This window comes from Symsagittifera roscoffensis, chromosome 1 (genome assembly GCF_963678635.1).
Source record: "Symsagittifera roscoffensis chromosome 1, txSymRosc1.1, whole genome shotgun sequence".
Classification (NCBI taxonomy): domain Eukaryota; kingdom Metazoa; phylum Xenacoelomorpha; order Acoela; family Convolutidae; genus Symsagittifera; species Symsagittifera roscoffensis.
Genome location: NC_087062.1, coordinates 18,702,815 through 18,725,305, shown reverse-complemented (window position 1 = coordinate 18,725,305; position 22,491 = coordinate 18,702,815). Strand labels below are relative to the sequence as shown.

The window sequence follows — 22,491 nt, the reverse complement described above, 5'->3', positions numbered from 1 at the left end:
AAAATCTATTCAAATGATACGAACCATTTTTAGTCGAAAAGATATTTTTCTTTTATTCATAATTTTTCTCACATTTCTAATTTCCCTAATCATGACAATATGCAAATGTATAAAAAAAGCAATAGTCACATTCGCCTTAGCAACAATTCTTTTGATACTTTTTATTGAGGATTATTATAATAAACACACATTTTCCAACAAGAATTAAATACTCAGATACCTTTTCAAAATTGCTAATCAAACACCACCAAAACAGCCCCCACCACCAACATCCCAAGAAAATCCAATAACACCTACAACTACCAACAATCCCCAATCATCAACACGAATTTCTTTTCAAGACAATCCATACACTTTTGAAGAACGACACGCACGATTATCTGAACCATTAGAACCAGTTCATCGCCAAGCATTTTTAAGCGAACCAACATATGATTTATATCCCACCTTACCACAAAATCTTAATCGAATAAGACATATTAGCCAAAATCAGAATACACTTGAAAAAAATAGACAAATTATACATCCAAGAAGAAATAGAAATTTTCAAACCCCCCGAGTTCATTTTAACATACCCCAATCACCAACACCAACTACCTCAGAACTTTCAAGCGGTACACTACCAGAAACTCCCACACTTGCTTCACCACAAAGCACCTCAAATATTCCATCAGATTATCTAGGTTCAACTCCAACATCAGAACAAATTCGAGATACCCCCCACATACCACCGAAAGACTACCATATTGGACAACACACTCATACACTCAAGGTGAACCAAATTTAGTGAATGAACCAATTGATGTTTCTTCTGATACAACATTATCATCTCTACCAGAAACACTCTCACTTCTATCAACACCATCTTTAAGTCAAATTTCACCAACACTTTTCCACCTCAATAACCCCACCAATCTTGACGCAAGATACCAGGAACAATCATCGACAAATACCCCTCAACGGTTAGATTGGAATACTTTCGTAGCACCTCCCCACTATTTGGACAACATCAAGAACGTAGCCGACTCCACAATTGGGCACTAAATAGATTACAGTATAGACAAAATATTCAAGAACACAATATTCAAATAGTTCAACAAAATAGTCTCCAATTAAAATTTGAAATCACAGTCAGACTTAATAATATTGTTCAACACCCTTTCCCCCTAAGTCCACCAAATATAACAGCTCAATCATTACCTCCCCCATTTGTAACGACTGAAGTCATATATAAATACGACAGATATACCAAAAACACAATTGGATATATCACCTTTTATAACCCATACTCAGGATTATCATACACATGTATATTTTAAAAGTGTTTACATTTCAACAACTCCTTTTTCTAATTTTTTCCGAACAAAATACAAATCAAACTACTTGCACAGGACCTCAGGATTTGTTAGTAACACACTACGATTGTGAAGAAAATGAACAAAAAACGCTACACAAATATGCAATAAACCAAGTAACACAATGCGAATCAGAACCACAAGCTATAGAAACAACAAATATAGTAGCAAAATTATACTCAAAAGCCCGAGCAACAACGCTTACAGGCTATAAATTTACAGCAATTTTTTCCGAAAAGAAAGTATATTGTTCACAAGTTTCAATTGGAAATAAAAACCGACTTGATCACGAATCATTCTATCAAAGTAATGTAGAAAGACTTTCTACATTGAAAGTAATGTAAGTTCCAATGATTGTAAAAACGAACTACAAAGATTAAACTTGACAAAGAAAAAAAAATTAAACAGAAAAATAGTAAACTTCCAAGTTTTGGCAGACTCTGTAGATCAAGCAGAACTTGAAAGATATCAAGGATATATTAAACTAGACGAAAGATATCCATATAACGGCGCACACGGACGACTAACTTATGATATTCACGAAAAACACTGGATGCCACATATTGGAATAAATAATCCTTCAAACTGCAAAGCAGATACAAAAAATAAAGGATACCAAGAAATAATGTTTTTTGACTGGAAAAAACAACTCGAAAAAATACAACTCACACGAGATTTAAAAGATAACACTATAATTTATCAAGGCATCAGACTACCTTGCAAAAATGACCAAGGTTATTGTGACCCTACAACAAGGACACAAGCAACAATTGTTTGATTTCCCGAAGATACTTGTACAACACTTCAAGTAGCAAAAATCCACGCTCGAATGATTAAGTTCCATGAAAAAATTTTCATTGAATCCATCCCATTTGACACTGTCAACCCAACTCAAATAAGAAACCGCTATATTAAATTTTGAAACTTTCACAATATAGAAAAAAAATTAAAGCGTTTTCAAATCTACCATGAGACAGAATTTGCATGTAAATATCAAAATCCACCTCCACAAAACACAATATTCCGAATTGATTGACGAATACGACGAAGGTTTCGATATGCCAACAGGAAAACTAAAATATAATCCTCATGCAACACACCAACCTCTCAACGAAGGAACATCATACATCCCAGTTAATCTTCTTAAAAACGCAGGAAACCATCGTGGAAAATAAAACCACGAGACAGTGAAAGTACACGATTACAAGAATCATCACTAATGAATATTACATATTTTGGCGCAATACACTATCATATCCACTTAGATATGAAATTAGACTACACAATTAGTGAAATTTTCAAGAAATGTTACTTTTAGAATTAGAAACACTACATCAACTATGTGAATTGGAAAGAACTCAGATTCTACAATCACTCGCACTAGCAGTTCTAAAAATACCCAACGCAGGATATTTATTATCCGGAAATAGATCAAATTTCCTCGACTTTGAAGGAAATGTATTATGGTTTTATACTTGCATCAAAAAAGTATCACTATTATATGTTTTTGAAGATAAGCGTTGTTACAAACGCATCCCGATTTTCTTTTTAAAAAAAGTTCAATTTGTCGATACACTTTCAAGACGAACTTTTTTTTGGGATACCGCAGTCCCATGTGGATCAGAAAACAGCCACAACGTCGTACAATTAAATCCCGACGAAGAAAAATACTACCTACTCACACCATACCCAACATTGATGCAACCGCTGAAAAAGTTTTCACCCGAAAGTATTCGAACTATTGCTCGAAATCCTTATATTGATCTACTCTAAATCAGATATACAGCATCACATTTGTATACAACAATTTCAGGAACTACTAACACAAATGGACACAATACAACGACAATCAATAGATCAAAATTTACGAAAACTTGCAGAAACCGCAGGCTTTTCAGACATATACACACAAGACTACAGCGGATATTTTAAAGATATTAAAGATTACATAAAGATTACGGTGAAAAATATAGACCACAAGATAGCTCACCAATAAATATTTTTAGTTTTGTAACCTTAAAAAACGAAATCCTTGCCTTTCTAGGATGGCCATATTACATCTTAGAAAGATTGACTATCTTATACGCTATGTTTAACTTTATTGGATTTTTTTTTCTCATTACTAAAAGGAATCTATAACACATGTGCAAAACATACACAGGTAAACCGACAAGCCAGCGTAGCACGCATATTATTTGCAGGATTTTTTAGAACATTTTCATCATCAATAAATAAAATCCTCCTAGATGCACAAATCAAAGAATACAATACAAAACTATCAACACATCCGAACACATACGACGAATCAAACAATAATACAAGTGCATTACCTACAGCACCACACTTACCAAACCTCCATCATAACCATCCATTATCATTAGTCTCACGAAATTTTAGGAACTTAGCAATCGCAAACCCCCCCCCCCAAACTTGAGATCGATCATTATGAACGATCAATCAACAATTCCCCAATTAATTTTTCAAATTTCTAACGAATTAGGTAATTTTATAACATTACAACAACAGTTACTATCTCCCCACACTCTCACCATTCACCAACTATCATCAACGATCACATCATCAAATCCACCAACAGCTACACCAATTTCAGATAATACTCCACCACTCGCTAAATCATCCACATCAACAGAAACATCCACTAGTTCTAACCGAGCTTATAGAGCCTTTAAACGTAAATTCCCAAATCACCCGTTTCCCTCCAAACCCGTAACCGCCCGAGAGTTCGTAAACCATCCAGACCACACCAATACTACAAATTATCTTCAAATAACCTTACCTTTATTCCCCCAATATACACTAAACCAATCCGACCCTAACCCTGAACCACGTCATTTTGTAGATGAACATGTAATAATACTCACACTTCATTGGACAGCTTATTATAATTTTACTAACCCCCTTACGCTACCACACTATAACACCACAAAAGATATTCAGAGAAACAAGGACGAATTATTCAGATTAACCACATCACTCACACCCCGACAATTTACATACGTAGGATATAAAAAGTTACTAAAAACATTCACTGCACCCCGAGCTAACGACTTTTCATTTGAATATTATGATCATAACATCATTAGATCTAATCAAGACCAATTTCTTGACGACGATCAGTTTGCAAACCCACAATTAACAAAAAAATTTTTCATTAAAACCTCCTACATATTCACACTTAACATACTAGATAAAAAGCATGACCACATTATTTCAGAAGCATTATCAGATATTCAAGCATACGAATCATTTCACGAAAATTTTCAAACATTTTCACTAACCTTTCATTTCCTCGCACCAAAACAACGTGATTTGCACTGTTCACACGACATCATGTTGCGAACTAAACAAACACACACCTACACTTATTATCGTTTCATCCATAATCGTTTTCATTTACACACACCATCTCGACAACCCCACCACAGATTTCAGTTTATCAATTCTAAATACACATCACCGTTTTTCCTAAACTTCACGTTTTGTATTAAAATTACCAACCTTCAAGGTATCCTCCGGAATTATGACCCAATCACCCAGATGTATATATTTTGTCCCCTCGCCAAGACTTTCAACGACGAAGAATCCCGTCCCCTAATAGTCCCGCATGAATATATTCAACCTATAGAAGTACCCATTTTAGAATTCATCCACAACACTAAATACAATCATAAAATTTCTAATATAATTCAGAACACACCTCATGATATTGCAGTAGGCACCGAAGAACTAAAAACCATAAAAGCACTTCAATTGCTTCGGCCACTGCTCCAAACTAAAAACATCATACGCATACTAGCAAAATTACTAACCACATCAGATGCTATTCACGATGTTTTCTCTCATGGATTTTTTCCCGACGACTAAGGTAAGTATGAATTTAATATTTTAAAACTAACTAATTGAAAATAAAAACTAACCATTCTTTATATATAATTAGCATTTTCTTTAGTCTTCACACCATGATCACCTACAACAAGAAGAAAAATAAAAAAAATGCAAACTCTTTTTTCATAATAAACTCTATTCAACCTACAGCACTAAATGATGCAGTAAAATTCAATTCAAAGCAATAAATTCATCTATAAATTATTTCTCTAAATGTAGTAACATTCAATACGATGATAATCAATTTATAATTTTCAATCCCCATAAAGCGGTAAAATTTAAACTTAAAGTAGTAAATTTATACAAAGAAATGCAGTACTAATTTTTTATCTATCTTCTGTTCACCCGCACAAGAATTTTATCCAAAATCGCACAACTTGCCCACGAAGAATTGTTTAAAATAATGAATTTAAGTTTTAAGTTTGCACTAACAACAACTCAAACAAGCGATAACAAGTTTCCAACTTTCCTTAAACCCGGTTGGAATGGAATTATATAATAACCAAACTAACCAATGCAGCTAACTAAACACCATGAACCACAAACTAACAGCATGGCTAAGAAAAGAACACCTACGGTACCCAAACCGGATTAAACCAGCTTAAAACTGGATAATTTTTTCTTTTGAAGACTATTACCAAGTCTAAAAAGAAATAATAAAAGTCGCAGGACAAACCCAAACCAAAAACTATTTGATTTTTGAAAAAAGGACACAACCAAAGTAACAAAAGAAAAACCAGAAAATATATAACAAAAACGTTAACACAAAACAGGGCACCTTAAAAAACCAGCATGAAATCATACTCCCACTACTGGCCTAACCCACCAGAGAGGACGTCCTGAACATGCTCCATAGCCGGCCTAACCCACCGTGCTACATTCACGCTTTGTGACCACACTATATTTTTGACAAGAGGTACTCAAGGTGAGTAACTCTTAAAAATAACTGAACTAAAATTAAAACGCTTTTGCGAAAACAATTATCCAAAATCATAACTAAAAAATTTAATTAAATAAATTTTATAAAATGTAAATCATAATATGCAGTACATAGATCACAAACAATCACAAAGACGAGCATCCAAAGACTAGACGACCCCATCACACTCAACCTACAGAATGGCTAAACACATACGACATGCCGCCCACAATCACGACGCAAAAAGGATTTAGAGTACGACTTGACTTCGCAGAAAAGGACTTCATTGAATCAGACCATTGACCACCTCGATGTTCAAGTATACGTACAGATCCGAGTTACAAGGCATTCCCTCCAAACACCACCTTCACGCCATTCCCAGACAAGAGTGACACTCAATCAGCTCTCCACCAAAGCAGAACAAGCAATCATAGCAAACCATCTTGAAATCAGGTTGATTTCACCGGCGGTCGCAGTCATCGTCGAACAAACAACTAACAACTTCATATCGACGATTCCAGCTTCCTGGAGCTTTCTTCTCCAAGAACAAAACAAGAAATGATGCTCGCCAAATACCAACGATCATCATCCATCCTTCATCACAGATAGAAGATAAAAGATTCAAAACTCTGTAAACCCCGGATGGGTGGAACCAGATCTAAACTACATTTTATTATTGGTTATAAATTAGATATTTTATCACCATAAAATATTTAATATCAACCAATCATGATCCATCTAACTAACAACCCACTTATTTGTAAGTGCTGAAATTACTTGTAATTTCAGCACCAGAGAGATTTGAATTTATCTTAGAAATTAGTTACCTCTCCAAGAGACCTTCTAGCAATCGCAATAAGCCAGTATACTCTAGATCTATTGAGCCTAGCAGAAACTAGTTAAACACCCTGAGACTAGTAGATATAAGACTGAGATTAGGATCGGTATTAGACTAAGAAGTTTCACGAATCTATCCGGCCGAAAATAAGATAGCGTGACGAGCAGACTGTGTACCATATCTGAAATTACTCAATGAGTTAAACCTAAGACATAACTCAGTGTGGCAAAAATCTCGCATTAGATATCAATTGAAATTGAGTCAAGACAAACTAATTGCTCTTTTTGTTCCGAATTTGGAAGAAAATAAGGAAAATATGCTCGAGGTGGTTTCTTTTATTCAGACCCTTTTTACAAAACTCTGGTCGCTCGAGGGACCGATCTCTTGTTTTGAATGGGGTCAGCCGAATGTGCACACCTTTTAAAGGGCTATCGGAACTTTCAGTATTTTGCCCTGATACGAGCAGTTCTGTTATTTATGTACACAACTCATGTTTTGACACTCAAACTTTGTCAATATTTTATATACTAAAGCTATTCGAGGTCTGTGTATGGGCAGTTGGAAGATTGAAAGCTCTTTTCTCTCTGTAAGAGCAGTCTCGTTCGTAAATTGGGGTTTGAAAATTGCTTATTCGGCCGTTTTGGGAGTAGTATTGCGCAATTTATTTCGTTTCTGTGAATTCTGATTTAAATTATCCAGAAAAAATGGTTTAATACTTGAAATTTCAAATGCATTTTTTTTCCAAATTGAGTTGACTTTAGGTGGAAATTGCTGAAGGCGAGGCTTGCTACGAAATATAAAACTACGGAGTCAATCACTGACAAAACTATATGAAAGTGAGCCTCTTAGTAGCACAAAAAAGTTCTGAAGGGTATAATCTCCACAAAATTCTGAAAAGTATTTTAATATTTGATAGATAAAAAGTTGATTTTCAATGTAAAACACCAATTTTTCCATCTATAAACAAATAAACACTTTTTGCGCATTATTTCAAGTTTTGTGTGTTGTGTCTGGATAATTTCAATCAGCACTGTACCCGAATCCGGTTTCAAGCGCTAATAACCGATTATAATTTGATTTTAGTAACATTCTTACAAAAATTGAGAAAAAATTGATTTTAATCAATTTATAATTGATGATAATCTCTCTTTTTGAAATGAAAATTTTTCAATTACAATATATTATAATCGATTTCATCGATTAATTTTATACGATTTTTAAATCATTACTTTTGCAGATTTAATCCCTTATAAACGATTATGATTGTTTATAATTCCTTTTGTGTGCCCCTTGTGTCTTCAACATTGCACATGAATGGCTTATATTTTATCCTTTTCCTAAATGCTGGCTTATGTGAAAGTGTGGAAAAATGTTTTAACAGTTTTCGAATCAATTCATATTTATAATGGTTTTATTTTTTCATTTCTTCTTGTTTATAGTTGTTTCATGATGCATATTTAAAGTTTTTGTCATCACCAAATTATCTGCACACAGCTTTAGTTTCATGATTTATAGAAGAATTATAATTCACCTACCGCGGGATGCGGGATTCTCTCAACTAATATGATGGGATCTCTATGAACTTTTGTTTCGTGGTAAAACTTTTGTTCAATAGATTATATTAGATTACAAGAAATTGTAAAAGAATATAAGAGATTATAAAATATTTTCAGAAAAATTATAATCAATTATAAATGATTATAATTTATTATAATGTCACAAAAATTTTATCATTATAATGGATTATAAATAGTTCAAACGGGGACCAACCTTTTACCTGACCGACCTTTTACGCGAAAAGTTATAACATGGACCTTTTACCAGACTCGATAAAGAAATTTGATTGACAAATGCAATGAAGCTTTTTAGTCTGGTTAAAGACATTTTTTTCACGGTTTGTAAGCAAAATTTAGTTTGGTCTGGTAATGAGTCGGTCTGGTAAAAGACCTAGCCCCAGTTTAAACATCTAAAATATAATTTTGATAAAAGTACAGTTATAACTGTGAAACAATCGATTTTTTTCTCTTTTTACATTTAAATTAAGTTGAGGCACGCTAATCAATCCAAGTATTATGTTATTTTAGGGTAACCGTATCCCCTTGTGACTTGTATTGGGTGCGGGCGTGTATGTTGTGTGTGTGGGATGGGGAGATTTCGGAAACAAATTGCTTTTTTGTGTTTTAATTATATCAAATTTCTTAAACAAATGATATTTGAGGCAGCCTAATGCACTGTTGTAACAGCTTTTTCGTGGTACAACTCAATTTTGTCGCCTTTTGCTTTCCGTTCATGGCAGTCAAAGCAGTTTCAAATCATTTGAAAAGTATTGTTCTCGTTTTCTGAAGTGCCTAGACAATATCTAAGGATTGAAAGTTTTTTTGATGGGAAGCATAACGGTCACAAAGTCTTATTCTCAGCTAATTGTTATGATTGGTCCCTGTACAAACGCGACAACAGTGTAAGTCGGGTTTGTTTCCGTCATAAATTGCTTTGAACAAAATTGGGGAGAAACGCGGCTTCTCAATTGAAAGGTCGGAGGCTCTGGGCTCACTGTGATCCGTGATTGATGCATGATGATGAAAAAATTTTATCCAGGCCAAAAAAATCGCATGTAGATCTTAAATAGGGGTGCAACAGCGGTTCTCCGTAAAAACTTGAACAGCTCGTATGATGGTGCTTTCTTTCGTCAGCTTTCTTTCGGATAAATCGTCTTAATCTGATTTTCAAAGCCGGTTTTGTTTCGGTAGCGAATTTCTGATGTTTCTCACAAATCTTTAAATGGGGATACATATCGAACACTTTTGCTGAAAAGAAAGACTCCGACAAAAGCGTTGACTCGACTACCTACAAAATGTTTAAGTTCAAAACGACTCTTGTTGCAATAATTGTTTTATTTGATCTTCTTTTAATTAAGTCCTAATTTAGCGAAGTGGGTTTAAGAAATTTTTTGAACTTTTTTATGAAATCAAAATAAATGATTGGGCCATTCAATCAATCAGTAATTTTTTTTACTAGAATTTGTCACGCTGGGTTTTTTAATCAAGTTTTTTCCTCTTTGTGTGAGCTCAGGACTGAGTTTGAAACTACATTAAGATTAGCTGAAGTGGTTTTGTTTCATTTGCTACTTTGCGGAGACGACTTCTTGCTTTTGTTTTTGTTCCGCTTTCGTTTCTTCTTAGTGCCTCCCGTGGCGGTTGATCCCGCGACAGAGCCTGCCGCCGAACTATTCGCAGAAGAAACAGAGGCTGCAAAAACGAAAACCGATGGTTAGAAAAGTATAAACATTTTTTATCAATTTCAATTTTCGATTTTTGGAGAAAATTATATGTCAAGTTTTCTTTGAGTTTCAGAGAAAACTGGATCAATAGGTATTTTTTCTTCCTCTTATTCCCTTTTCGAAGTCAAAATTGAAGTCCAATTTTGAAACTAGAAGTCATTTATGATTTTCACTTTTAACAAGGGAAAAGTGAACTTCAAAAGAAATCAAAAGTCAAACTGCAAAAAATAAAGATGATTGTTGCCAAAAAAAATCTCCCTGAAAAAAAAACGGGATAAAATCATCACGACCTATATAAGAGACAAAAAAATTACGACTCGAATATAAAACGACACCATTGGAAGAAAGCGACGCCAATTGTTTTTATTTGTTTTTTGTTATTGTGGTTGGAGCATCCTGTGCTTTTCGACTGTAACCGGCTACTTCTGTTTCATTGCAAAAATTTTTTGGTGTGTTTAACTCTTTTAACGGTAGTTGTTGACGCCCAAATTAATCTGTACTCACAAGTATCGTTGGTGGGCATCTGTTCGTTCTCCGAGTCCAGCTTCTGAGCCTCTCGGAAGGAGAGTCTCCGTCCCGCCTGCACCACCCTCGCCTCTTTACTCTTCTCCTCCCCCGTCAAAATATCCTTCCTCAACTGCTCATTGTCACTCAGACCTTAAAATACAGGTAGCAATAAACCATAAAGCTCCAATAATCAGTTGGGCTCCATTAAGATTAAAACAGTAGCCGATTCTCTTCTTGAAGCCCTGTAAACTCCGATGATCTTGCAGATTGAATTTTAAAGGTTTTAAGAATGAAAGCGGGGCTTCGGAAAAGACGGTCGTTGCGACCTAGAAAAGACTGTACGACGCGGGCGGGTTAAATTCGCACCATAAAGTCATTTTAGGTCGCACCGCCAGTCTTCTTTAAGCCGCGCCGTCAGTCTTTGCTTAAGTCACGCCACCAGTGTTTTCTTAGGTCACGCCGTTAGTATTTTCTTAAATTGCGCCACCAATGTTTTCTTAAGTCGCATAGCCAGTATTTAAGTATTTGATTAAGTCGCGGCGCCAGTCTTTACTTAAGTTGCGAGGCCAGTCTTTTCTAAAGTCGCGGCGCCAATTTTTTCTTAAACTGCGCCGCCAGTGTTTTACTAAGTAGCGCCGTCCATCTCCTGTTATGTCACGCGAAAGTTGTTAAAATGTCGCAAATAAAAGCTACACTTCATCTTAGACATCTGTCCGAGAAAAATAACGGGCAAAGTTGATTGAAATTCCATAGAGAATAAAACAAAGAAAAGGCAAAAGATACAGGTATTTGTTTCTTTAAAGTACAAAACTTTTGTACTCAACAAGTGATTTTTTTAAATCACAATTTTTCTTAAGTCCCGTCGACAGTTTGTATAGGACCACTAGTCAGTTTTTTTTAGTAGTTCTTTCTTGAGTTGCGAAGCCAGCCATTTTCTAACTCGCACCGCCAGTATTTTATTAATTCGCCCTGACAGTTTTTAATTGGTCGTGCCGTCAGTTTTTTCTAGTTCGGGCCGCCACCAGTTTATTTTTAGGTCGCGCCACCAGTCTTTTCTTAAGTCGCACCAGTCTTTTTTATGTTCCGAAGCCAGTTTTTTCTAAGTTGCGACGCCTGTCTTCTTATTAACTCGCGGCGCTTGTTTTTTTTTTTCGGGCTCAAAGTTTTATTTTGCTTAGTCGCACTGACGCTCTTTTCTTAAGTCACGCTGTCAGTTTTTTACCAAGCCCGCCATCAGTTTTTTCGCAATTCGTGCCACCGGTCTTGTTTTAAGCTACACCACTAGGTTTTTATTGAGCCGAGCCGTCAATACTTTCTTAAATTGCACCGCCAGTTTTTTCTTGTGTCGCGTCGCCACGGTTTTTCTAAGTCTACCACCATTTTACTGGTGCCGCGACTCAAGCCAATACCGGCGGCGCAATTCAAGAAAAACTTGGCTGTATGACTTAAAGAAAAACTTTGGCGGCGCGACTTGAGAAAAGAGTGGCGGCGGGTCAAGGTAAGAAGTTTGTTACACAAGATATAAATCAGGTGAGGAAAAAATGGGTCCGCGCGGATACACGTTTAAACAGTTAAGAAAGTATTCGAGAAATCTAGTGACAGAAAGAAAAATTGGCTGCGGAATCCACTGACAAACAGTAGAATCCAACGACATTTAATGGAATCCACTTCAACGGCCAAAACACGTTTGTCTGCCGAATCCATTGACAAAAAATAACTTGTCGGCATTTTGTGTGGGGATTATTTGATTGTGGAATCCATTGACAAAAGTCTCAAAACACGCAAAAGATGTGTCAGTGAATCCAGACACGTGAAAGCACAAACATGTGCTTAGTTATAAAACCGAGCTTGGCGTCATAATGTTTTGAAAATCTGGCGTTGCGACTTAAGAGGAGACATCGGCAGCCGGACCTAGGAAAAGACCTTTTTGGCGAGATTCAAGAAAAGATTGGCGGCGCAATTCAAAAAATAATTTGGGTTTTTTTTCGTCGCGCCCATTGCAGCAGTCGCACAGGTCCAGAAACTTGCGCCAGTCGCGACGGTTTTTTTGAGCGCGCCGGTCGCGGAGGTTTTCAGCAGTTGCGCTGGTCTTGAAATGACAACTTTCGATTAAGTCGGTCTTGAAGTGCCAAACTTGGATCGCGCCGGTGTTTTCTTAAGTCGCGGATCTCGACCCGGGAAAATCCGATCTGTTCATGTTGAGTCATTCATCAATACATACACAAAGAGTCCTCTTGTACTTGCCCTTCATTTTGACAGCGAGATCGTTGTCGTCTGCCACGTGGTCATAGTAGTCAGCCATCTTGCTCACCGCCTTCATCTTGTTCAGCAGGGTGTCGTCTATCTCACTCGCTCGCGACAACTCTTCCTTTAACATGGTTGCTTATTAAATGGTTAATTGTTAGTGTGACTTTTTGTTTTGAAGCATGAATTAATATTTTCTGGTTAAATTATATGTCGCTCCGTTTAACTCGTTTTGCGATCGGCCTATCTTTCTTAGAGTTTTTCTGAATCTTTTAAAACAAATTTGATGATTTAAAAAATAATAATTTATTGTCTTCTTAGTTAATCTTGTATGTAATACTACACTTACTTCAGTGCACACTTGGCACAATGCCAGCAGGAGATGTGTGATGAGTTTGGCTGCAAATGGGAGAGACCACACCAGTCCGTTCTGGAAGTTGGGCAGCCAATAGGGGTGGGGCTGGCTCAGAAAGGTCTACACAAAAACAAAATCTAAGGATAGCATTCAAACCTAATTAGAATCGAAGCCCCATATTTGAGTTATGACCTATTGGTTATACTCATAGAGTAATTTCAGACACGGTACACCGTAACTGTATTCAAAGTTTTATTTAAATTGTTCTGGTTTGATGATCAGGTTTGTTGGAAAGCCTTGATGATCAGTAATAAAAATATTTTACGTTAGGTTTAATTTTTGTATAATTTTTTAAAACTTATTTTTGTTTTTTTTCCTGATACTTTACTTTTTCATGTCTTGCTTTATCTCAGGTGCCAAACAGAAAAATCCGCAGCCACAAATAAGCTAAAATAATCCACCAAGACTAGAGATAAGCTTAAAAATTGTTTCTCAAAAACATACTTTCAGATAGAATTTTCATTGCAAAAACAAATTACTCCAAAATTATTTAGAAAAAATGGTCGATTCTCTAGAAGACTATTAATTACAGTCCTAAAAGCTGAAATTTGAACCTTCGCATCAGTTTTTACATGACATCATTGCTCAGACCTTCAAATTGAGGTTGCCTCTTTCGTAGCATAGCACGACCGCCTTGTTGCCGTACGTCTCGCAGTAGTTGGGTGCTGAGAAGATAGTGATCAGAGAGGGGAACTTTGAGGTCTTGCCTGTCTTGTACATCCTGTATCCTGCATCCTGTGCCTCGTGACCCCTGATCACCGATATGAGGTCATTGAACTTGAGGAAGTCACAGACTGCGTTGTACGTGTAGAAGTACGATATCTGTTCCACATTCAACAGATGGTCAACTTCAAAATGACAATAAAAAATTATTAGTATAATTAAGGACTTTATCCGCTTTCGCGGCTTCAAGTCCAGAAAATTTGCAATTCCGATTCCGGATTTTACAAAATGGAATGGTCGCAGACTGACGTATGGCTCAAATTGAATCAGTGGACCTATCATAACCCGAGATTTAACAAAAACGGTAATAAAACGTAAAAGAAACATTACCGTATCTTGGGCAATGCAAAACAAATTTTAGATCATTTTTTTTTACATTTTCAACGCAAAACATTTTTTTAGATCGATCAAATTGATTTTCTCAGCTCTTATCAAATTGCTATGAAAACCCTATTGAAAAAACAGGCCAAAAAGCAGTTTTAGACACTTATTTGACCCCAAAATTGCGTTTTTTCTACCACTCAATTATTAAATATTGGTGCCAAAGGCGCCCTTAGAAAAAATCTTAGGCCAAAATCCGCCAAAAATGGATGTTTTAGTAGAGTTTCAAAGGTAAGACCCTTTGGCTCGGTAGAGGATCGAATCCCTGAAGAAAAGGCGTCCTAAGCCAAACCCCCCTTCCCAAATCCACCACTGCTGATATACGTAAAAAGCATCAATTGTTAACCCTAGCGTTCACGATGGATTTTGAGAAATAAGGAGAGTAAAAAAGTAAATTAGATCTGTTGAACATCCCTGTCGAGAAGTGTTGTAGGTGTACTGCTCATTTGAACTCTCGTTACCATAGTTCTTGGTGGGGTCAGACCACAGCATGTCAGTCATGGCGTCACCTAAGAAAAGCAAAACTACAAGAAGGGAGATCATCTAATAGGATGATTCAAACTTCTTATGATGAAAACTAATTTCGAGAAAATTTTGCTCCACTTGATTTATATTGCATTGTAAGCGGATTCCGCAACAGACCACAATCAGATTTGTCGCGGAATCCGCAACTTTGTTACTTCTCTTTGATCTTCTTCGCTGTTTTGGATTCCACAAAAAAAACCTAAAACACTGTACCGCTCAAATTCGCTCCAAAAATAGGCGATTTTGCGGAATCCGCAACCGTAATTGCGTAATCCAGAACAGTTTGTGGAATCCACAAACAAATAATAAGACATTTGAATAGTTAAATTGAGCTGTTGCGGATTCCGCAACTGTAAGCGGAATCCGCAACGTGTAAGTGAAATCCGAATATTGTTAGTGGAATCCGCATTTTGTTTGCGGATTCCGTTTACATATATGTATATGTGTAGTATAGAGTTTAGGTTTATAGCGTTTCTTTTAACTACGGGTCAACGAAAAATCAATCTCAATTACTACATTGATCAACTACGAGTTGAAATACCAAACGTTTGGTCTCAATTCCTGCCAACCCAATTTCGATCTCAAATCCTGTCGACTTCAATCTCAACTTCTATCCCATATATTGACCTACTGAACTTCGATCCCAGATACTGACCTACTCATCCCAAATACTGACCTAATTTGATCTGAACTTCGAACCCAAATACTGACCCACTGAACTTCGACCCCAAATACTGACCTACTGAACTTCGATCCCAAATACTGACCTACTCATCCCAAATACTGACCTAATTCGATCTAAACTGCGAACCCAAATACTGATGCAATCCCAAATACTGACCTTATTCGGCGATTTCAAACACTCGCAAGCCAAATACTACCAATCTTGAATTTATTTGGCGTTAAGCTTCCAAAATCAGTGTTTGGGATTGACCTAAAATGGTGATATGCTGTGTGTTGAGTTTCCATACACTCTCAACGCAATGACTCCAAATATTGAACTTAATCGGCATTGTGTTTCCAAAAGATTAAAATGTGACATCAGCCGATTTAGTTAACAAATGTTTTGAGATTTGTTCGTGGCTTCCACTGACAATGGTTACGTCCTGACCTTTAAATTCTGCATTGCTCTAGATAAGAATTTGAGCTCTTGCTTTGAATTGTTCATATGTAAGTTCAGTAATGAACAAATTCTGAATTCCTAGTAACAAATCAATTATGTCAATTAGCCTGCTTCAACCAACCTGGAACAATTTCTAAGACGGATTAAATTTCCGCCTACGCGATAAGAGCGAGGAATATATCTCGCGTTTATTATCCTAAATTAAGGAAAAACAACAAATTTTAAACCCCATAACTTCGCATAAAATCATCACAGGTGAAATATGTTTCAAACTTGCGCTCAAGAAAAAATTATTTTTCACATGATATAAAAAAGTTCCAGCATAATGGCTAGTTAAAAAGTCGAAATTTGTCTGGAGAAAAAAACTATCCCGAGCGCAAATATTCTGTCACTTTCTTCCAACGTCGGAACAAAAACAGATAATATTAAGCAGAGGCGTAAAAATTGTTTTGGGCGGCACAAAATTTTTTTGAGTGGAGCTAACATTTCAACCTTAGTTTTTTGCAAAATTTTAAGCCAAGAAGGCCCATTCTCGAGCAAAGAATATCAAAACCATTTAATTCCGGTAAATTAACTAATTTCAAGGGTTTGCTATTTAGAAATAGAGTCTTTTATCAAATTCTATACTTGTGAAATTCTACAACTGCTATTCAAAGCAAATAAAATCATAGGGATTGATTGCATAAGGCTCGACATGAGGAATTTTTTTTAGTTATTTCTTTCAAACACAAATTTAATCATGCTTCAAATACTTGCATTTTATTTCAATACAAAATCGAGGAAAAAGCCCACAAAAAACATCTAATTTGGATACTCGGAAGATTCAACGTATCACTGAAGCTTATACAGCCAAAACTTTTCCCGACTTAAGAACGAGACCACGAATGATGCAGTGGTAAAAGCAAAAAATTTCTTTAAATGCTATTTTTTTTCAAATTCTCAAACATGTATTCTCTTTATCTTAAAGATAACACTGATGCAATATATTTGTTTCTTTTTGAAATGCGCGGTTCAGGTCCAATATTATCTTGCAAGTTCTGTCTTAGGTTTTTTAAGCTCAAGCCTTAATAAGCTGTATAGTTTTTTGCATGATTCTTGGTTGAGTTTTTCTGTATAAGCAGTTTCATCAAGTTTTTGTGTGTTAGTAATTAAATTAATCTTAAAATGAGTAAGTATGTTGTATACATGTAAAAAAAAAGCATGTACATTTTAAGCAGGGCCGCAGCAGCGGTTACCTGTAAAGAATTTCGCAGCTGAAACGCTTGATTTTTCCCTTGTAGTTAAATCATCATAATCTTAATCTAACCCGGGATAACAAGTGCAAATGGGTTTTCAAAAATTTAAAAGTTATGCCTGTTTTAAACTTTATAATTTTGCGCCGAAAATTTCTGCGGTCCTTAGAGGCCAATCAAAACAGCCAGTTACACTGAAGCTACACAAAGAAGCTCAGACAAAACATTCATGGCCTCTCGTCCATGGTCTTGTATATGTTACACAAAGTTTTGCTATCTCTCCCATATTTTCAGCTTAACCTCGAAAGTTTTTTTAATGTCTTCATGACTCTACTCTAACAGAAAAATTGCTAGGATTTCAAATTTTTTTAAATAAAAGCAGTGAAATGAGATTAGGTTCCCATTAAAGTTTTGCATTTGTTTGGTTCAACATATGACTGCTCCCTAACAAGCAACGATGAGAAAGTTTTTGCTGGAGTTGCGAGAAGCCAGAATCTGACAAGAAACCAGAATTTAAAAAAAACAACGCGGAAAATTGGTGACGAAGAACGCACAGCGACGACTTTACCAGACACTTCCATGAGCCAGCTTGATGTGTTGCACAAGGTAATTGATTTTGATTCCAATTTAAGCGTTTGTGTGCTAAGTGGCTTGAAGCCTGCTGATTCCTGCTGATTCCAAGCTTTTCAATGCAGGCCAGCAGTTCCTTATTGGCGCTGACGAAGTTTGTGCCCTTATCTGACCAGTAGACTGACGAAATTCCGACCAGTAATCTGACGGTGGGCAATTAACCTTTCAAAACCCATGACGCACGAACTGCCATCCACAGAAAATGCGGTTTCGACATGGACGGCTCGTGCGGTTGTGCATTTAAATGGAAAACCCCACTGCTTCTCTTAGCTCCTTTGGAAACGTCTTGAAGTGACCAAAATACTCAAGTTCACATTAAAAAAATGCTGAATTTTGTAACACAGATGATGCGACATCATGAGACTTGCGCACTTTGCCTTTCTTTATCGTCAAGGGATGCATTTTTATTTACTTTCGACTTCATGGAGAATTTATCAAAGCTTAAAGCCGGAAAAGCAAGGTTTAACGACGGCGAGCATACAACCAAAAGACGGATGATGATACTTTAGATGAAGATGGTGACCAAAAAATTAAGAGGACAAGACAATGAAGGCGACCGGTTGAGCGTAAACACCATCAGGTTCTAAAACGGTGTTTAAACAGCTATTCGTCTCGAATCCTGGTATTTGATTCGTTAACTAGAAGGGAAACTTCAACTACATCAGCAGTTGACTCTTCTAGGTGTATGTCTTTAAATCCTCGAACGGCTAGTACAGAAAAAATCTTAACGTGGCACGATATAATCATTAACTTCCTAAATGACAATCGATAGAATACTGATAACGATCTAACAACAAAAAAATCGGTGGCAAATTTGAGTGACAATGAACAGCTTAGCAGTCATTGTTTATGTCTAACGTCACCCTGCACCTGATATTGATGAAGGTTTGATCTAACAAGACTTTTTGATTCAAAATCACCAAGCAATCAAATTCAAAAAGAAAAGCCTACGACAGAGAAGAAGTTCATTAGATTAAAATTACCCAGCCTAATAAAATCTGTAAAAAATCTAAAAAATCTAATTCAATCTAAGAAATCTAAAACGTCTCAGCAGTCTAAATAAAAACTTAAGTCTAAACTTATTATTATTGTGCCGTTGTTTCTCCAAGTTTTCTAAAATTACCAAGACATTTTTAAGTCGAAACCAAACATTAGAAAATGTTAATCAGAATAAAACAGGAAGTCCCAATTACAATAGTCAAGAAGCAAATTAAGTTCGTAGGAAACTACAAAGCATAGTGTTTTTGAATAAGATTACCCAGTTCACTAGTTTTTTTGTCATTTTGATCAATGGTAATGCATTGATAGTCTTGCTCAGAATGAGACAGCAACTTGAATAAACTTATAACAAAATCCAACTTTCTTCAAACCTCTTTTTGGTTTTTTAAAGATTCGTTTTTGTAACTTGATAGACTTTGACTAAAAGCGTGATCTTGAAAAATAAACGCTTGAAAGACAGACTTCTTCGAAATAATTTTTTGAAAAAGTTTTTGTTGAAAAAATGTAAGGAAAAAACATAGGGAAAAATTTTGAATTTGAATCCATGTTCATGCTTGCCAAAAACGCTGCCTAATTCAATTCAAGACTTACTTTGTTGGCCTTAACAGTGCATAAATTGACAACGTGATAGATCTAATAAAGCAATAGTCTAAAGGTACGGCCAAAGATGCACCCCGACACATTAAACTTGTACGCCTAAGTAAAATTATTTCAAGGCATTTAAGGATTAGTCTCGACACTCATTGAACCCTTTCAATTAAAGAACTAATTTCAGGGCATTTAAAGATCATACATTGGCTGCGTTTAACGTCAAAAAAAGCAATTTTGCAGAGTTATAACACAGAGGAAACTGAATGTCAGAAAAATTTCGAACTTTGTTTAAGAACACAAGCCATTCAGCATTAACCGATAAAGCTTCAACTAGAACTAGCCGTTTTTCACAAAAAGTTTCGAAAAAAATCGCCAAAACTACTATCGAAGAGTTTGAATACCTGGAGGACTCTTCAAAAGTCGGGGGCTTTGGAGCAGGCCAAACCTGGCAATGGAACTTCAAGAATTTCAAACAGGAAGAGACGGAGGTTGGAGTTGAGTTAAACCTCAGTTGCCAGCTCAACAACTGGTTGAACCTCTACCGCCGGTTAAAAATATCAACTTGCAGGCTGCTTCAGCTTGAATCCCTCTCAGATATCGACTGCCGTTTGAAAAAATAACCTGATCACGCACAAACCTCGCCAACCGCTGACAAAACATCAAGCGAGTCACCGAAAAAAGTTTGGCGAAAATTTTGACCCTAAGCCAAGGAGGTCCCCCTCCAGGGAGGAAATTAAGTTGTCCCCATGTGACGGTTGCAGTGATCTGAAAGTTTTGAAGCTTTTGTAGTGTTCTGAATAGTTTGTTCAATTTAAGACTGCTGTTGACTCGAAGACCCTAAGTAAAGATATCAAAATGACCTGCCTAAAAACGCTTGTTTGAAGCAAGACGAGAAACTCAACTCCGAATTTCGGAAACAGTAGTATTTTGTATGAAGGTGGGTTTAGAACACTGGAGAGAAACTTTGCCAATAAAAAAAATTGTATGCCATCATCCTGGAAAGCTACCAAAGTTTCTTCTGTTGAACATGAACAACTCAGAATGCATAGTCAATTTTGCGTCGTGTATATTAGCTTTTTTCGCCATTTTCAAATCACCAGAATATCAATACGACTTGAAGACCACATCAGTCCTCAATCGCCAGCTCAAAAGAGCTTCTAAACATGCAACTGTCCCAGTCTTTCCAGTCAATTAGGAGATGCTGGAAACAGTCAACAGCGTTTGATTTCAATGATTAGCTCCGCATCTAGGCGGAGGCCGAACAACTTATCAGTGTCTGCTCAAATATGTCAAGAACAAAAAAAACGGCATGGGCTCAAAAAATCCTGAGATATGTTAAGAATTTAGATGTTTTGATGTTAAAATGAAAATGCTAATGAACGGCTTCTTTTTGTCATAATCTGTCCCCAAGCAGCCGCTTGAAATGTACGAATGTGATCAGTTCGAACCCCTTTAAAAACACATATAGCGTATCGCCGTTCGTCAGATGAACTTTGAGCATTGATATCAAAACTAACGACGTATTTTGACAAATCGATTCCAGCATTTGCAAACAAACAAACCAGTTGGTCCAAGTTTGTCGTTGAAACTAAATTCAACTTACCAAAATCAGTGCTATTAAAAACTAAAAACAATTACTGATTCAAACCTTCCGAAACTCGCATCGCATGTTTTCCGTTTCAATTGAGACCACGTCACCGACAGATTGATTGTGAGCAGAGGAGTAAATCAAGTACTCGTATACTCTTGATACTAGTTTGTGTCATTCGTGTTTGAACCAGTAGGTCTTGTAACTCCGTACACCGTGCGAGCACGGTTTTTACTCAATGACATGCCATTAGTGGATTGAACCACAGCTAAGCGAGTTGTACTGCAGATTCATTGATTGACTCACAACTTCGCCAATTTTAGGTCAATTACCGATCCACTATTGTTCTTTTGATTTTCCAGTGAACGAAATTGAACTGCTCGTAATCAGTGATAGCTCATTCGATGTTTTTTGTACTGTTGCAGTCCTTAGGAAAGCAACATTAGCCTCAATAAAGATGCTTCTGTTTCAAAGTTAAAATTTAAGCTGCGCTCCCTGCTACTCGTCTGAAGGATGATACCGAGTACGCTCTGATAAAGAGCTTTTCGAAATTGTTGTTGTTGAGTGAGAGCACTACGGTCTTTCGGTAGGTGAATTTGACAAGCAAACAGCCCGTGTTCGTTAGCAATCGTGTAGCCAATATTCTGAGTTCGACATCCGTTCATTATGCTTTCATAACTTGAGCGGCGACTGCTGATGTAGTGATATGAGGTGTTACTGCTGATTCCCTGAAAGGAAAATGTCGGGTCAATTGATCTTCATCTTTGAGAACTTCTGTGTCATAGGCCAAACGGGGAAATTAGCGGGAAAAGTTCATCAGATGGCCTAGTCTACGTTCTGAATGAGCGTTTAGAGGTGAGCGTTCAATTTTTTGTGCTTTACAATTTCTACTGGCCTTAACTTGGAAAAAATATAATTCGTTCACAAAATTAAAAGTTGAGCACGTGTTGACCGTTTACATGCTGAGATATTTAGAATCATTTTTAGAACCTAGGAGAATAACATAATTGACCCATTTGTACATGTGACTGCAGAAAATTTCTGCAGGTCTCTCAATTAGAGTCATTACCTGTCGAATGCAAACAACTGGCTACATGAGATCATTTTTAAACCCATGCTTCGATTTGTCATATTTGTCTGTTATCGGATGAAATAGTTTGTTCAGATCTACCGGCCGTATTCAGCAAATCTCCGACACCGCTTGCGATCAAAACTCATCCACCAATATTTTTGATAAC

The 22,491-nt window shown here is 36.4% G+C and overlaps 3 protein-coding genes across 3 annotated transcripts in view; 1 reads left to right on the top strand and 2 right to left on the bottom strand.

Annotated features, from left to right (window-relative positions):
• LOC134839461 (uncharacterized) overlaps positions 1-22,491 on the bottom strand; it is a 595,847-nt gene that overhangs the window by 249,164 nt on the left and 324,192 nt on the right. The gene's annotated exons all lie outside the window — the stretch shown is intronic.
• The window catches only part of LOC134839386 (cilia- and flagella-associated protein 221-like), a 475,835-nt gene that overhangs the window by 398,353 nt on the left and 54,991 nt on the right, over positions 1-22,491 (top strand). The gene's annotated exons all lie outside the window — the stretch shown is intronic.
• The window catches only part of LOC134851170 (serine/threonine-protein phosphatase 2B catalytic subunit gamma isoform-like), a 12,224-nt gene continuing 2,738 nt past the window's right edge, over positions 13,006-22,491 (bottom strand). Inside the window, exons 4-8 of the mRNA XM_063867175.1 lie at positions 21,228-21,253; positions 14,974-15,074; positions 14,053-14,280; positions 13,396-13,521; positions 13,006-13,170 (exon numbers count right to left, since the gene is read on the bottom strand). Of these exons, the coding sequence (XP_063723245.1) occupies positions 13,006-13,170; positions 13,396-13,521; positions 14,053-14,280; positions 14,974-15,074; positions 21,228-21,253 (646 nt within the window). The remainder of the gene's footprint in view (positions 13,171-13,395; positions 13,522-14,052; positions 14,281-14,973; positions 15,075-21,227; positions 21,254-22,491) is intronic.